Source organism: Encephalitozoon intestinalis (assembly GCF_000146465.1).
Source record: "Encephalitozoon intestinalis ATCC 50506 chromosome IX sequence".
Classification (NCBI taxonomy): domain Eukaryota; kingdom Fungi; phylum Microsporidia; family Unikaryonidae; genus Encephalitozoon; species Encephalitozoon intestinalis.
Window position 1 is genome coordinate 45,875 of NC_014423.1, and position 14,782 is coordinate 60,656.

A 14,782-nucleotide genomic window follows, 5' to 3' on the forward strand; every position below is an offset into this window, starting at 1 on the left:
TGCAATAAATCCCTTGGTCTACTGCACCCTTTATGACATCTGTAATAAACTACCGATTTCGCTCGAATAAAAACTTTTCACGGATTGTATTCCAAGGAACTGGACTACCTTTGTGGGAACTCAAGTACGAGATAATCAACCAAAGAAAGATGGTCTCGAAGGATTTCGACCTACTATTTTTCGATGGAGAAACGGATGAAGAAATAAATGACGAATATCAGATCATTTCGATGAATAGCCATGTGATAGTAAACAGGATTCCCTTGTGGATGTCAAAAGGAGGATACAATGTCAAAGAGAAGAGGCTTGAGTCCCAGACCCATCACCACAATACACAAAGACATGGAAAGACTGTTCCTGAAAGCTATGTGTGCTTCCGGTGCGGGCAAAAAGGACATTATATTCAGAACTGCCACACAAATCAAGATAAGGCATTTGACATTCTGAGAATCCGGAAGCCTTCGGGGATTCCCAAAGACTTTCTTGTCCCTGTATCTGGAGAAAGTGTCCCAACAAATGCTGCCATGTTAGTTACTCCGGAAGGAGGATACGTTAAAGCTCAGCCTCAGGTTCAAGAATGGAAGAAGTACAAGCAAAGGACTAAAATGACAGTTGAGATTCCAGACAGACTGAAATGTCCTTTGTGTCACTGTTTACTTGTAAATCCGATGAGAACAAACTGCGGACACACATTCTGTGATCAATGCGTAGGGATCGATAGAAAATGCTATGTGTGCTCGAAAGTTGTTGAAAACTTCACGCAAGACATAGCCATGAAAGTTGAAGTTGAGAAAGCTATAGAACAAAGAAGATAAGAATATGCTAAACAATTAAAACACCATATAAATATTCTAAAGAAAGGCAACCATAAAACTTGTATTTGTTATAAGTGAAGCCCAAGAGTCTCTTTTTAAAGTATGTTTTTGTAGAGGAAGTATTCAAAGAAGGGGTTGTCCGGAATTGAGTCAACATGTGTAGAGTCCTGGTCGAACTCCCGGCATCTTGGGTTTGTACAGTCTGAAAACTCTATGTCATAGTATGCAGAGATGTCCTTAATTAGACTTCTGAATTCGGGCACGGATCTGGAGCAGCAGCAGAGAATAAGTCTTTTGAGGAGGACATGTGCTCTATGGATTGGCTGGCGTATCTTTATAAATAAGAATCTGATGACCTTGACGAGTTCATCATTGTCCACAATCTCAGGGTTTATTGGATGAATCATGGAGTACAGAAGATCCACCAATCCATTGAAATCATAGCATTCATCCTCATACAAGGTTAGTATGGAAAGGATCCCCTGGACCTTGGCGTCAGAGGGTATCTTTGAAAGGCTGTTGTTTAGTAGGAAATAGAGGCCCTCCATGAACCCTGGACGAAGAATTTTCCTATACTTCACAAGCCCCATAAACACATATTTATAACACTCGTATCTATCTCCCTTAAGAACCGTGAAGTACAACCTTTGAATGGCATCATAGATCCTCTTACAACTTTTCATTTCTTCAATACGCCCTTCGATGTCCTCTTCATCTTTAACCTCAGACTGAAGACTTAGACGCTCTTTCTCCATCTTCTTAAGTTTTTTGTTAAATATGCGTTTTCTATGGAATATGCTATTCTTGTCTCTCCTGGATACTCCCCTGTTTGCCTCCCAATACTCTTTGGCTTTCTCTTCATCACTCTTCAAAGAGTTGTTTACAAATGGAATGTCCAACAAGTATTCCAGAATCAAGGGATTGTACTCGAAGTCAAGCATCTGGTCTAGTATAGTTGCAATCAACTCACCGGAACAATCGCTTCTCAGCTTCAACTTTATTGTGTTGCAGCACATCATCGGTACAGACCCCTTTCCAAGAGATCCTCTCAGAACCCCCGAGACAATCTTGTCTGTGGCATTAAAGTGGTCGAAATGCTGTAAGACCTCGCACAATGAGATATAACTTTCGTTAGATATATCATCAACCATGGTCTTTACATAAGATGTGTACCATTTAAGAAGATTCTTATCATGGTCTTTCAAGTGAAGAGCATCTCTTTTGTCTTTCACCACGTCTTTCAAAGACCTCACTTTGTACAGAGGAATGACTGCTTTAAACACTTTAAAAAGAGACAGATAAACCATTCCCTTTGCTTTCCCTTCAAATGATCCATTTCTAAGCATCTCAAATATTCCCTCCATCATATCTAGGTTCTCCTGTGGGTTTTCTATGATCTTTGTGCATATGGACCCAATCTTCGACTTCTGCTGATCCATTTTATCCATCGGCTAACAGTATATTTTTTATTGGAGCAAAAAGCAGATTGGTTGGAAACCAAATATGGAAGAATTGATAAGATTTATTGACTTAGATACGGATATACTGAATGACCACGACAGAACTTCCTACGGTTCTATCCGAGCTTCGTTGTCTATCTTTTGCTTGCTTGGGCTACACTGGCACAAGATGGAAATCTTACTTATATAGATGAAAGGCTTCATTTCTCTAATGCAAAGAACATCTCCATCTATTTCGTAGTGAATTTTTGAAAGACAGATGCAATTGCTGGCCTTGTGCTTCTTGCATTTGCTAATATCACTTTCACACCTGCCGTTCTGGTTGCACTGTTCTCCTGTATTCCCAGTACCTTGAGACAAATACAACACAAGTGTGTCTTCTCCAGAAACTTCCCCAATTCGAATATCCCCGGGCCTGGCTTCGGTGTTTGGAATACTGTTTTCGGCGGTGTTCTCCTCCATCTTAGGAATTCCGTCTTTGCACCTCGGAGCGTTTTATCTGTTTCATACATGACGTCAAAATAAGGAGATGATAGGATCTATCTATTGACCATCTGCTTGGAAGCAGAAGAAAGAGACCTGGGCAAAGAAGCAAGATTTCCCTGCAAAATTTTACCCAAGATGATTGCAGTAATAGACACAGGATATTTCATAGAAAGGCAGATTCCTACAGACAAGGTGATTAGGGGATATGTTACAGATTCTGTTATAAATGAACTTAAGACTGCAGAGTCTGAAGAATATCTCAAGTTCTTCTCCTTCATGATAGAGGTAAGGAATCCTTCGGAAGAATATGTAGAGAAGGTTAGAAGAGATCTTAGAAAAGAGGTCAACAACTTGAGTAATACAGATATCGAGGTTGTAGCACTAACACTGGAACTAAAAGATGAGGTCTCGGAAATGTGGGTTGGGCCGGAAAGCCAGAACCAAGAGGAAGTTGTTTGCTTTACAAATGACAACGGGATAAAGAATGCGTTATTGCGGTACACTATATACGAGAGCTCTATGTTTTCCTCTCGAAAGTATAAAGTCCGATGCTATGGATGTTTTAGCCTTTTTTCCGAGAATCTGGACTTCTGCAAAAAATGTGGACATCGAACACTGACAAGAATAGCCGTTGGAGACACGGAGAATGGGGAGGTTATGTTTTTTAAGAAAGGATACGAATACAGGAAGCCAAAGACACTTAAGAATGCAAAGGGAGTGGAACTCCGGAGTGCAGATCAGAGAGAGTATGTCCAGTATCAAAAAAATCTAAAGAGTAAAAGCAACAGGTCCCAGAGAGGACTAGATTTCTGAAATCATGAGTTATTGTTTATTGAGGCTTATGATGTCGTATAAAAAGAATAAACCTTCCGAAACTATCACTTTTTTTATATCATCTGCCGATACCTCTTGCTTCTGTCTCTTACCAGATATCTCCTTTGCCTTGTTCAATATAAACTCTGAGAGGATGGAGACGTATTTCGATATCAGTTTCATTCTTCTCTCTTCGGTGCTAAGGTTTATTAAAGCTGCAATATCAGAAACATTTTGAAGATCTAGAATCTTAGCTGGAGCCTGTTTCCCTCCATCTACCTTAATCTTTTTACAAACCGTCAGTATATTGTTTCTGTATCCCATAGGCATCCCTGGGTGGAGGATTTATATTTGTTAGATAAAGACGGAGTACAATCTCCTTCCAAAGATTGTGAGGGCCTATTTCTGGAATCTGAAAACACCGTTAAATGAAGGGGAAAGACTTGAAGGAAGAAATAAAAGAATCCTCTGGAGAAAATCGAGTTATGTTCGGAAATCCTACAAAGAGGCTTGCCTGTATTGGAATGAATTGGAGAAACATAAATGTCAAAGATCTGTTTAAGATCTTCAACTCAATTCTACTGGGCTCATCTCCTCTGAGTGTGAAGCTCTGTAAAACCAAGATAGGAAGAGAACGTCTTGGAGACAACAACATTTTTGTCAAGAGCTGTGAAGAGGGAAGGATCGATGAATGTTACACTGCTGTTGCCGAATTTGAGGATGTAGATGATTCAAAGCACATATATACTGCATGCGACGGAGTAAGATTAGGGAACTCGGGAATGGTGTTTGATCTGAGATTTGTGCCGGACTCTCTTGATCTTCAAAACGTATGTGATGAGGCTTTCAACGATGACGGATGTGAAGAAAAGGACTTTGTTGTCAGAGAGAAGAAAGAGGAGGAAGATGATAGTGAGATAGAGTCTCGGCTTGAGAAATTATTCAAAGAAAAGGAAATCAACTTCGACCTTGTCTCCGAGCTGGTCGACATGTCTGATGATGAGAACATTTCCGGCCTGCAAGACCATCTGCCAATTTCTTCGGAGAACGAGAAGAGCAAGTTCCTAGAGTCCAGCTCCGACGATTTTAACGACGAAATATCGGAGGATAAGGAGATCGAAAATAAGAAAGCCAAGAAGAAAGAGTCTAGTAAGAAAGACATAGAAACCATTCCCAGAGGAAAGCCAATAGACGAGTGTGATGGCTTTATGTTTGATCCAAAAGACAAAAGATTCGAGGCAATATTTGAAGACGAAGACTTTGCCATTGACCCCACACACCCCGAGTATAAGAGAAAGGGCGGTTTGAAGGAGATATTAGATGAAAAGAGAAAAAGAATTAAGGATAACATTGATTAAAGTTTCTTTGGATTAACACACAACCGGTTTGAGATTTACAATAGTGCAAGTAAACCGTTTATTCTTAATAGATTTTCAACTTCTTTGATCTCCAGTGTCTTCTTGCCTTGTTGTACTCCCCCTTGTGCTCCTTCATCATTCTCTTCCATGCAGGAATCTCTCTGTTCCTCTTCAAGGCTCTCATGAGCCTTGTCTTCACCAAAGCAGTCTTTCTTGATCCCTAGAAATTAACCCGAGTCAAATCGCCTTACCATTTCGTCGGGGCTCAAATTTTTCTCAAAATAACCTTACCGAGGAGCTTCCAAGATGAGGAGCCAAAGGCTATTTTTTCATCTGCTCTCTCTTTTTGCTATTTTCCCGCATTGCATTGTAAAATGTGCAGAGTTTCTCGATTGTTAGGCTGTCCTTGAGGCTTTCCAATATACTGCAAACAACTCTTATGTTGTTGGGTGTGTCTTTATCTTCTCTGATCCTATACAATTTCCACCCACCCTTCCTCAGTACAAACTCATCAAGATCCCAGTAATATCCGTCGTTGTCGTACAGAAACTCTCCTATTTTTCCATCTACTTCCTCGTCTTCACAAAAAAAATGGCCAAACACAACATCCTTTCCTCTCTTTCCACTGCACACCAGATCGTATACATGGCCAAACTCCTTGGCCTTTGTAATCTTAAAATCTATTGTGTTCAGAAACGTAGGCTTCCACTTGAGAATTACACCTCTTTTCCCTACCGAGTAAGGCTCATCTGTAGGAGTGAATATTAAGCCGTCATTTCCATGCTTCAGGTCCGGGATCTTCTTGTACACCTCCCAGAAACCATAGCTCTTCATCATCTGTTTAACATAGAAATGTATACTGATACATCCAGGCTCCTGGCCCTCAGCCCCAATTGGAATTCTCTTCGGCTCAAACCCATCCTCGTCCTCTTTTTTTAAGGCTTTGGTCTTTTCGACACTTCCCTTCATTCTATCCACAAACATTTGTGCGTATCCAAGCCTTTTATACAAGTTCTTAAGTATCTGGGGAGCGTCTTCATATATCAAGCAATCAAATATGGCGTAAGTGGTGACTGTGCCATCTTCCAGAAAGATCTCTCCATCTATCAAGACAGTCGAGGAAAAGGGAAAGTTCATGTCCAATTCGTAGAAGTCGTTTTTTCTATCGTAAAAGTATCCTTTGGATATGCCCATCTTTTCTGTAACAAGCAGCAAAGCTCTGATTCCGTCGGACTTCTCGCACACAAGGAAGTCCTTGCTCAACAAAAGATCAATGTTGTCCAGTGTTAGAGACACTGGATGGCATCCTGGAAACCTTTCTCTTTTCTTGGCCCCTGCTATGCAAAGCTTCTGGTATATGCCTATTCTGAGGGCCTCTGCCTCCTCGGACGGAACTTTGTTCCCTAGATGTAAGAGCTCCATGACCGATTCAGGACTCCGACAAAACTGCATTTTCCATAGCCCATCCACAATGAAAAAGATTACAGCACCCGGGATTCCCGAGTGGTCTCCCGCCTCAGTACTATCCGGGCTCGCACAGGCTTAACTGCGGAGATCTGACGAGTTCCGGTGCTTTTCTGTGGATATGGCCGTAATCAGTCATAAATCCTTTCGACTATAAAAACAGTCCCAAAACTCCAAGCCAAAACAGAACCATCTTTTAATTAACTACACCTGCCCTCCAAACTCATTCCTTCTCCCTAAGCCTTATATACTCCAGCACCTCAGACCCGCTCAAAATCCTCTTTTCGTTCAAAGTCTTTATCCTGGAAAACACTTCGAAATCTCTATCCCGGATCTTCTTCAAGACTCCTGTCTCCTCGCCATCGTTGTCCTCCTCGTGTGTTTTGACCTCGGCAAAACCTCTGGTCGCTGTAAAGCTAAACAGCTCGTTTATACATGACTTGTTGAAGAATCTACTTAGCCCAGGGTTACTCAAGACCTTCTTCCCAAGTAGATCTTTAAATATCTGCTTTTGATAAACCTTCTCTTCAATTGTATCCTTGCAAATAAACCTATATATTTCCACACCTTTTCTCTGTCCATATCTCCATGCCCTCTCCTTGGCTTGTGTGTCTGTCGATGGATTCCAGTCCGGGTCATATATAACAATTCGAGACGCTCCAGTAAGATTTAGTCCAAGGCCTCCTACCTTGGTTGTCAAAAGAAACATGAATATGCTATCATCCTTGTTGAATCTATCCACAAGCGAAGACCGACTCGACGTCGATGTTCTACCATCCATTCTTAAGTATGCGTACTTTTCAACACACTTCTCTATTATATCTAGCATCCTTATTGTCTGCGAAAACACCAGTACTTTGTTCCCCTCACTCTTCCATTTCTTGAGAAGATCCATCAGAATCTTTATCTTACACGAGGAGCTCACAAGCCCATACTGGCTCTCTTCTTTCTTCAAAAGCCCCAAGGTCTCCTCGTTATTTTTTTCGCCAGATGCTTCTTCAGAAAGGTCTTCAGAACCGTCTTCCTTTCTGGGAATAAACAGTCTTGGATGATTGCATACCTTCCGAAGCATGGAAATCCCACTCAGAAGGTTCGCCTTTCCAATCAGAACCTTCATTATGTGTTTTGACTCGAGAATCCTGTTGTAGAGTTCAATTTGGATTGGTGTCAACGTGCAGAATATTATTTTGTCTTCCTTGGAAGGAAGCTTATGCGAAATCTGCGACTTTGTTCTTCTTAGTATATACGGCTCTATCAATGACCGGAGCATCAAACTGTGTCTATAAGCCTTTTCAACCTGGAGATTGCTAGCACTCTTGTACCCTCCTCTACGTATTATCTCCTCAAACTCCTCATGGAAAGAGGTGTGCGACCCCAGAAGCCCCGGATTGACAAAGTCAAACATAGACCATAGCTCCCCAAGGTTATTCTGGATGGGCGTTCCAGAAAGAACAAAGCGACTCCGAGACCTTACTTTCTTCACTGAAAGTGTGATCTGCGCATTTCTGTTCTTTATCTTGTGCCCCTCATCTAGGACCAAAGTATCCCATAAAAGGTCCTTTGCCCTTGCCTTGAACTTCTCATACGACATCAAATACACTCCTCTGCAGTCCTCGGCTGGGAATCCAAAGAAAACTCTTACAAACGGATAAAATCTTTTCCATTCCGCCATCCATTGCGAGACTATTGTGGCTGGACACAGTATTAGTGCCTTTTCGATGGATTTGTTGTGGAATAGAACTGCTAAAAACACAATCATTTGGATCGTCTTCCCAAGCCCCATATCATCTGCAAGAACTCCACCTTTCTCTCTCTTATACAGCCCCAGCATCCATGCCACCCCATCCCGCTGATATTCAAAAAGCGAGTTCCAAAGGAAATCTGGAATCTCAAATCCCTCGCATATACTACTTTCCTTTCTTAAATTCTCCTGGAACTCATTCTTCATAATTCCCATGTGATTGCAGTACTTCTCAATCGACTTCTCACACCTTTCGTTGAAGACTTCAATGTCCTTGTCATCTTCCATCCCAGACCATTCGAAGTCGATATTCCTCTTCTCTTCTACCTCCTCTTTTCTACTGTCCTTCTTGCACATAATCGATTTGTCTGCTGCAAGCCTGCTTTTAACTTCCTCTATCTCTCTCTCCAAGTCCTTAACCTTCCCCATATCTCCTTTACCTTTGTGTGCCTCTATTTTCTTCTTTAGCTCATCGATCTTGGAAGATGCCGCCCTCTCCAAGTACTTTTCAACAAACGACTTCTCATAGTCTTCGGCTTTACAGTCCATAATGAAAGGGAAAATTCAAAACAATATTTAATATCCGACTTCTTCTCACTTTCCTCATAGCTGTTCACAATGGTGAAATAGTGCTTTAATCTCTTCCTCCCATAGCATCTTACACTCGTTGAGCTTCTCCATAACCTCATTGTCTATAGAAACCCCAACTGTATTACTCCGCAAGCGGATCTTATTAACAAGATACACAATGTCTTCTACGGCACTTTCCTTGTCACCTAACATCACAATCCCAAGACACATTGTGAAGTATTTGATCTCAAGATCTTTGTACATCTGCAAGAGCCTTGGCCTGTACCGTCCTACTCCAACCATTTCGTTCAACCATCTATCTAACTCCTTCGGGGCCTCTAGAGGTATTTTCCTCACATATTCGTCCACCTCTTCGTCAATTCTATTCTCAATGTATTCATGGATCTTCAGGCCATTTGTCTCGTCGTATTCTTGGAGTTTCTTAAGAAGCTCTATCCTTGATACAGTCGAGGGTTTTCTTGTCTTTGAGTAAACACTCTCAAGGTGGTCTATCATCATTAACCTAGGTTTTTCTCGTTTCAAGCCTAGGATGCACATACATTTAATGATCTGGTTTATTCTCTCCTTACTGTTGAATGCTATGCTTCTCTTGAACTCGCTGGTTAGAAACCCCTCGAGGTCCTTACACTTGTCTGCATCCGTGGTCAGTATCTCCAAAAGCATTTCAATGTTCTGAGTTTTCTTTGCTTCCTCAACAATTCTCCTCACCTCTCTTTCTCTTCTTTCATGCATCAAGCGGGTGTGCTCCTTCTTCAGCTCGTACCATTTGTTAAGCTTGTTTACCAGAGATTCCATGGGCTTGCCTTCATGACTCCGAAAACAAGTATATAATCCATGTCTGCTTCCCATCACGATACAATGGCATCTGGACAGAGAGACAGAGAAGACACATTGTACGAGAGTACTTTCTACGAGAAAAAAAACAACGAGGAACAAAGGAAGAACAACGGAAATTCTCACTATTTTCTCACAAAGCTCCAGCTAAACTTTAAAAGTATCTTTGAAGGAGGCAAGAGATTCCATTCTGTAGAAAATATGCATCAGAACGAAGAAACAAATTCCTAAATTCTGAAGATTCCTTTAATAAAGCCTTAACTTCCTGATGCGCTATGTAAACTCTTTATTTCAGACGCCCTAGATGAAAGAGGAAATCGTTTTCTGCCAGACACACATAGATTTTTACATGAGTGACTCGGGACTAAGCTATCCACATCCCGTGTTCGCCATATTTGGAAACATAGAGTCTGGAGAGCCGATTCAGGTGCTTGTCAAGAACTTTTTTCCTTACTTCTATATAGAAACTGTCAACGGCAAGGAATACAAGGAGGAAGATATAAAGGATTCCATTCAAAGGCTCGATATAAAAGCCACAGTGGTAGAAGTTGAAGCCACGATGAAACAAACCATACTGGGATATACAGAAGGGAAATCAAGGTTCTACAAGCTGACTCTGAACACGCCCCATGTTTCTGGAGCTCTGCGGGCATTCCTTGAGAGTGGAATAACAATTAGAAGAGAGAAAGTTCGATTCCGAGTGTACGAGAGCAGCTTTCCCTTTGTGTTGAGGTTTATGTGTGACCTTGGGATTGTTGGAATGAGCTATCTAAAAGTAAGGAAGTATGAGGTTCTAGACGGTAAGTATCTAACGGTGAGCACGTCTTATGAATCCTTAGAGCCCCTTCCGCCTGTAGGCGTTTATGCTATTCTTCCGCCCCTCAAGGTTCTAAGCCTGGATATAGAATGTGTAAGTATTGGAAACGCCTTTCCCTCTTCTAAGACGGATCCTATTATTCAAATAGGAAACACTCTAACGATGTTTGGAAGTGATAAATACTTGTCTCAAGACATATTCTGCCTAAAGGAAACCACTGGGATTCCCGGCGTCAATGTTCATTGGTATGAGACAGAAAAGGAACTTCTGGAAAGCTGGAAAAAATACTTCATGGAACTTGATCCAGACATCATTATAGGATACAACGTGAAGGGCTTTGATCTTCCTTACATTCTCGGTCGAGGAGAAGTGCTTGGAATCGAGAACTTCTCTATTCTAGGAAGGTCCAAGAAGAAAGCAAGAACAAGAGACACAACAATGTCTAGCAACATGTTTGGATCTATAATGACCACGGAGGTGGAGATTGAAGGACGTCTGATAATAGACATGATGGTTGTGATACGAAGAGACTTCAAGCTAAGAAGTTACTCATTGAACTCTGTCAGTATACACTTTCTGAAGGAGCAGAAGGAAGATGTTCCCTATTCATCCATTGGGGAACTCCAATCCAAGGATAAAGATACAAGAAGAAGAATAGCCTCTTATTGCCTAAGAGATACTGTACTGCCTCTTCGCTTGTTCTCAAAGCTGAATGTTCTAATCAATTATGCTGAGCTGTCTAGGGTGACAGGAGTCCCCATAGAATACTTCTTTACAAGAGGAACAGCCATCAAGATATTTGCACTTATCTATAGAACAGCTTCCAAGGAGGGTTTTGTAGTTCCTGAAACAGATCCATTTGAATCTGGTAAGAAGTACGAGGGAGGATTTGTCATCGAGCCTAAGAAGGGGTTCTATGGAAAACCTATATCTGTAATGGATTTCACCTCTCTGTATCCTTCGATAATGATCAGCCATAACCTTTGTTATACCACATTACTCACGAAGGATCAATACAGAATCCTTGGAGGGATCAGAACGCCAACAGACAACTATTTCTGCTCACCTGAGAGAAAGAAAGGCCTTCTTCCAAGGATTCTGGTTGATCTGCTAGACTCGAGGAAGAAGATAAAGGAGGAGTTGAAGAAGGAAAAGGATCCGGCAGTCAAGGCATGCCTTAATGGAAAGCAGCTGGCTGTGAAACTCTGTGCCAATTCTCTGTATGGGTTCACAGGAGCATCGAAGGGGAAGCTTCCTTGTTTTGAGATATCTCAGAGTGTAACGGGGTTTGGAAGGGAAATGATAATGCTTACGAAGAAGCTGATTGAGGAGAACTTTTCCAAGAAAAACGGATACACACATGATTCGGTTGTGATCTATGGAGACACAGATTCTGTTATGATCAATTTCGACGAGGAGGACATAAAAAAGGTTTTTGAGATGAGCAAGGAGATATCTGAGTTTGTGACAAGCAAGTTTATGAAGCCTGTGTCTCTGGAGTTTGAAAAGGTTTATTACCCATATCTGCTCATTAATAAGAAGAGATACGCTGGCCTCCTGTACTCGAATCCAAACACAGCTAGCAAGATAGACACAAAAGGAATTGAAGCTGTAAGAAGGGACAATTGTGGGCTTGTTAAGGAAACTGTCGAGACGGTACTTGAGATGATTCTTCATGAGAAGAATGTTGAGAAGGCCAAGCAATTTGTTCGAGATGTTGTAAGAGACTTGTACCTGGGGAGGATAGACTTGAGTCTTCTAGTGATTTCGAAATCCTTAACGAAGTCTGGGGAGAAGTATGGAAGTAGACAAGCTCATGTAGAGCTGGCGGAGAAGCTTAGGAAAAGAGACGAAACCACGGCACCTGTGCTTGGAGACCGGGTTCCATATGTGATAGTGAAGAAGGGCAAGGGAATAGCAGCATATGAAAAAAGTGAGGACCCTGTGTATGTATTGGAAAACAACCTTCCGATCGACACAGAATACTATATTGAGCAACAGCTTTCGAAGCCTATGGAGAGAATATTCGAGCCTGTTATGGATAATGTGGACGAGTTGTTTAAGGGCGACCACACAAGAGTCGTGCAAAGGGCATCTCTTAAAGGGCCGATGAACACCTTTTTGAAGCTAGCGGATGTCTGTGTTGGATGTAGAGCAGAAGGAAAGATCATATGCAGCAATTGTAGAAAGGACTTTCATATCCATCTTCAGAAAATGCAACAGGAAGTGGAAAATAAAAAAGAAAGATTGAATAGTTGCTGGGTGGAGTGCCAGAGGTGCCAGGGAAGCATCCATAACCAAGTATTGTGTGTTAATAGAGACTGCCCAATCTTTTACATGCGAACAAAGGTGAGAAAGGAGTTGATTCCCCTTAATGAAAAGCTCGGGAAATTAAGGTCTTTTGAGTGGTGAAGAGCGAAATAAAGTAAAGATGGATGTTGTGTGTTTTCTTTTTGGGCAAAGAACCGAAAACATATATTACTTAGCAAGTTCTGTGTATGAGAGAGAAGAAGCACAATGAACACGAGTATTTATTGAAACAATCAGTAGCCAATATACTTGATACCCATTCTTTTTAGGGAGTGAAGAATATCTGAACATGTGATAGTCTTTCTCTTAGCATGTGTGGAGTAAATACATGCGATGGAAAGAGTATCTCTGATATATTCTCTTGCTGCATTATTTATTTCTTTAAAGCAACCTCCGCCGACTCTCCTCACACCAGCACGCCTGGCAATTCTCCTGATTGCTGGCTTGGAGATGCTGTCTGTCAGCCCGGACTGTTTTCTGTGTCTCTTTGCAATTCCCTTTGCTGCCTTACTCTTTCCTTTTGCACTGATACTCTGTGTATTCATTTAGGGGATTCTGTTTTGATGTTTTATAGTTTTATTTTTGGCGGGGACATTCCCTCCAATCTAATTATCTATTCTAAACATTCTAATTTGTAAGTTCTGGACCTTTTTTTTGGAAGGTACTTACTTTGGACAGCGAAAAAGATGCACAGTCCCTCCTAAAGAGATGAATCTGCCATATTTGTACTGAGAGGAGCTGTGATAATAATTAAATACGTCTTTTTGGACCAGCCTTGTTTCTATAGCCTGGATTTCTTGCAAGAAGGCATTTGGCGCGAAAATCTCCCGGCAAATAAAATTATAAATATACACTGGAGATGAAGGACAGAAATGTCAAGAACAAAACAGACAGCTTCAAAAGCACTTGGAGGAAAGGCTCCCAGAAAGGGCATGTCGATGAAGTCGGTCCCGTCGTCTGGATCTTCATCTGCCGTGCCTAAGGGGACGAGGTTCAAGGCTGGAGCTCTTGCCCTGAAGGAGATAAGAAAATACCAGAAGAGTACAGATCTGCTTATAAGGAAGAGGCCGTTCCAGAGGATGGTCCGGGAGTTATGCAAGAGCGGAGAAGGCATAAGATTCCAGGCTTCTGCAATTGTTGCCTTCCAGGAGGCTGTTGAAAATTTCCTTACAAATCTTGTGGAAGATGCCTATAGATGTGTTCTACATGCCAAAAGAGTTACTCTGATGCCGAAGGATATTTGTCTTGTGTATAAGATAAAGTATGCGAACATTTTGTATGCAGCCCTTGACTGAAATAAAGTATTTTTATTCTTCTTGATTATAGGAATCTTTATGAACGGGAACGGAATATTTGGAGCGCACTGCCCCCCTCCATGGGGGATGTTGTTTACATAGTCCATAGACAGCTTGAAAGAATACCAACCATTCCAGAGCATGCGAGAACAGTTGACCTCCGCCGGAACAACATATCGGTTATGGCTTTGAACAAGGCAGAGTCTGTCGAGTATCTTGATCTATCAGACAACAGAATAAAGGTGATTTCCGACCTTGAAAATGTTCCGAATCTAAAGGTGTTGGATCTAAGCTACAACCTAATCACAGAAATTTCCATTCCCCGCATGGGTCTCTCGGAGCTGTATCTGATTTCTAATGACATTTCGACGATCCATGGGCTAGATCTTCCCTGCATCAAGAAGCTAGACATGGCCGTAAACGACATCTGTCAGATTGAAAACCTCGAGAATTGTGCAACTCTAGAAGAGCTCTACCTCGGAAGCAACAGAATAAGAACAGTAGAAGGACTGTCCGAGCTCAAAGATTTGAAGGTATTGGATCTTCAAAACAATGAACTTGAAGTGGTAGATTGCTCGGCAGTACCTTGTAATGTTGAAGTTCTTCTTCTTGGAGAGAACAGAAACCTTCAAATGATTGAGAATCTCGAGTCATTAAAGAATCTCCGGATTCTGGGGCTGGAGAAGACAAGAGTGCCTTCTGATCTATTTGAGGGGTGTTTTACTGTTTGGCGCTAACTCTTGCGAGCCCTCAATTGGTAGGACTTGATTCTTCAACACATAGGCCATTGGATAAGGA

General features: G+C 41.6%; 15 protein-coding genes and 1 non-coding gene across 16 annotated transcripts; 7 read left to right on the forward strand and 9 right to left on the reverse strand.

The window, feature by feature from the left end:
• Positions 1 to 32: 32 nt before the first annotated feature.
• Positions 33 to 815, forward strand: Eint_090330 (RING zinc finger domain-containing protein; the record flags this gene model as incomplete). The annotated part of the gene is made up of 1 exon (XM_003073477.1): positions 33 to 815. One exon carries the CDS (start codon positions 33 to 35, stop codon positions 813 to 815), a length of 783 nt encoding a protein of 260 aa, XP_003073523.1.
• Positions 816 to 910: 95 nt separating this feature from the next.
• Positions 911 to 2,254, reverse strand: Eint_090340 (nuclear pre-ribosomes export protein; the record flags this gene model as incomplete). The annotated part of the gene is made up of 1 exon (XM_003073478.2): positions 911 to 2,254. One exon carries the CDS (start codon positions 2,252 to 2,254, stop codon positions 911 to 913), a length of 1,344 nt encoding a protein of 447 aa, XP_003073524.2.
• A 129-nt stretch (positions 2,255 to 2,383) lies between these two features.
• On the reverse strand, positions 2,384 to 2,737 carry Eint_090350 (uncharacterized protein; the record flags this gene model as incomplete). Its single annotated transcript, XM_003073479.1, has 1 exon — positions 2,384 to 2,737. One exon carries the CDS (start codon positions 2,735 to 2,737, stop codon positions 2,384 to 2,386), a length of 354 nt encoding a protein of 117 aa, XP_003073525.1.
• Positions 2,738 to 2,896: 159 nt separating this feature from the next.
• On the forward strand, positions 2,897 to 3,574 carry Eint_090360 (putative nucleic acid-binding protein; the record flags this gene model as incomplete). Its single annotated transcript, XM_003073480.1, has 1 exon — positions 2,897 to 3,574. The coding sequence occupies one exon, from the start codon at positions 2,897 to 2,899 to the stop codon at positions 3,572 to 3,574; it is 678 nt and encodes a 225-aa protein (XP_003073526.1).
• A 9-nt stretch (positions 3,575 to 3,583) lies between these two features.
• On the reverse strand, positions 3,584 to 3,898 carry Eint_090370 (uncharacterized protein; the record flags this gene model as incomplete). Its single annotated transcript, XM_003073481.1, has 1 exon — positions 3,584 to 3,898. The coding sequence occupies one exon, from the start codon at positions 3,896 to 3,898 to the stop codon at positions 3,584 to 3,586; it is 315 nt and encodes a 104-aa protein (XP_003073527.1).
• A 104-nt stretch (positions 3,899 to 4,002) lies between these two features.
• Positions 4,003 to 4,932, forward strand: Eint_090380 (pre-rRNA-processing protein ESF1; the record flags this gene model as incomplete). Its single annotated transcript, XM_003073482.2, has 1 exon — positions 4,003 to 4,932. One exon carries the CDS (start codon positions 4,003 to 4,005, stop codon positions 4,930 to 4,932), a length of 930 nt encoding a protein of 309 aa, XP_003073528.2.
• A 64-nt stretch (positions 4,933 to 4,996) lies between these two features.
• Positions 4,997 to 5,186, reverse strand: Eint_090390 (60S ribosomal protein L39; the record flags this gene model as incomplete). The annotated part of the gene is made up of 2 exons (XM_003073483.1): positions 4,997 to 5,152; positions 5,184 to 5,186. The coding sequence occupies 2 exons, from the start codon at positions 5,184 to 5,186 to the stop codon at positions 4,997 to 4,999; spliced, it is 159 nt and encodes a 52-aa protein (XP_003073529.1).
• A 67-nt stretch (positions 5,187 to 5,253) lies between these two features.
• Positions 5,254 to 6,354, reverse strand: Eint_090400 (mRNA capping enzyme subunit alpha; the record flags this gene model as incomplete). The annotated part of the gene is made up of 1 exon (XM_003073484.1): positions 5,254 to 6,354. One exon carries the CDS (start codon positions 6,352 to 6,354, stop codon positions 5,254 to 5,256), a length of 1,101 nt encoding a protein of 366 aa, XP_003073530.1.
• A 52-nt stretch (positions 6,355 to 6,406) lies between these two features.
• Positions 6,407 to 6,556, reverse strand: Eint_090410. The gene has a single exon (XR_002670147.1). It is a non-coding gene; the product is annotated as a 5S rDNA (ribosomal RNA).
• Positions 6,557 to 6,619: 63 nt separating this feature from the next.
• Eint_090420 (DNA repair and recombination protein) lies at positions 6,620 to 8,686 on the reverse strand (the record flags this gene model as incomplete). The annotated part of the gene is made up of 1 exon (XM_003073485.1): positions 6,620 to 8,686. One exon carries the CDS (start codon positions 8,684 to 8,686, stop codon positions 6,620 to 6,622), a length of 2,067 nt encoding a protein of 688 aa, XP_003073531.1.
• A 54-nt stretch (positions 8,687 to 8,740) lies between these two features.
• Eint_090430 (uncharacterized protein) lies at positions 8,741 to 9,523 on the reverse strand (the record flags this gene model as incomplete). Its single annotated transcript, XM_003073486.1, has 1 exon — positions 8,741 to 9,523. The coding sequence occupies one exon, from the start codon at positions 9,521 to 9,523 to the stop codon at positions 8,741 to 8,743; it is 783 nt and encodes a 260-aa protein (XP_003073532.1).
• Positions 9,524 to 9,586: 63 nt separating this feature from the next.
• Positions 9,587 to 9,793, forward strand: Eint_090435 (uncharacterized protein; the record flags this gene model as incomplete). Its single annotated transcript, XM_009163628.1, has 1 exon — positions 9,587 to 9,793. One exon carries the CDS (start codon positions 9,587 to 9,589, stop codon positions 9,791 to 9,793), a length of 207 nt encoding a protein of 68 aa, XP_009161892.1.
• A 73-nt stretch (positions 9,794 to 9,866) lies between these two features.
• Eint_090440 (DNA polymerase catalytic subunit delta) lies at positions 9,867 to 12,791 on the forward strand (the record flags this gene model as incomplete). Its single annotated transcript, XM_003073487.2, has 1 exon — positions 9,867 to 12,791. One exon carries the CDS (start codon positions 9,867 to 9,869, stop codon positions 12,789 to 12,791), a length of 2,925 nt encoding a protein of 974 aa, XP_003073533.2.
• A 131-nt stretch (positions 12,792 to 12,922) lies between these two features.
• On the reverse strand, positions 12,923 to 13,234 carry Eint_090450 (histone H4; the record flags this gene model as incomplete). The annotated part of the gene is made up of 1 exon (XM_003073488.1): positions 12,923 to 13,234. One exon carries the CDS (start codon positions 13,232 to 13,234, stop codon positions 12,923 to 12,925), a length of 312 nt encoding a protein of 103 aa, XP_003073534.1.
• A 327-nt stretch (positions 13,235 to 13,561) lies between these two features.
• On the forward strand, positions 13,562 to 13,984 carry Eint_090460 (histone H3; the record flags this gene model as incomplete). The annotated part of the gene is made up of 1 exon (XM_003073489.1): positions 13,562 to 13,984. One exon carries the CDS (start codon positions 13,562 to 13,564, stop codon positions 13,982 to 13,984), a length of 423 nt encoding a protein of 140 aa, XP_003073535.1.
• Positions 13,985 to 14,064: 80 nt separating this feature from the next.
• Eint_090470 (uncharacterized protein) lies at positions 14,065 to 14,721 on the forward strand (the record flags this gene model as incomplete). Its single annotated transcript, XM_003073490.1, has 1 exon — positions 14,065 to 14,721. The coding sequence occupies one exon, from the start codon at positions 14,065 to 14,067 to the stop codon at positions 14,719 to 14,721; it is 657 nt and encodes a 218-aa protein (XP_003073536.1).
• Between the last annotated feature and the right edge of the window lie 61 nt (positions 14,722 to 14,782).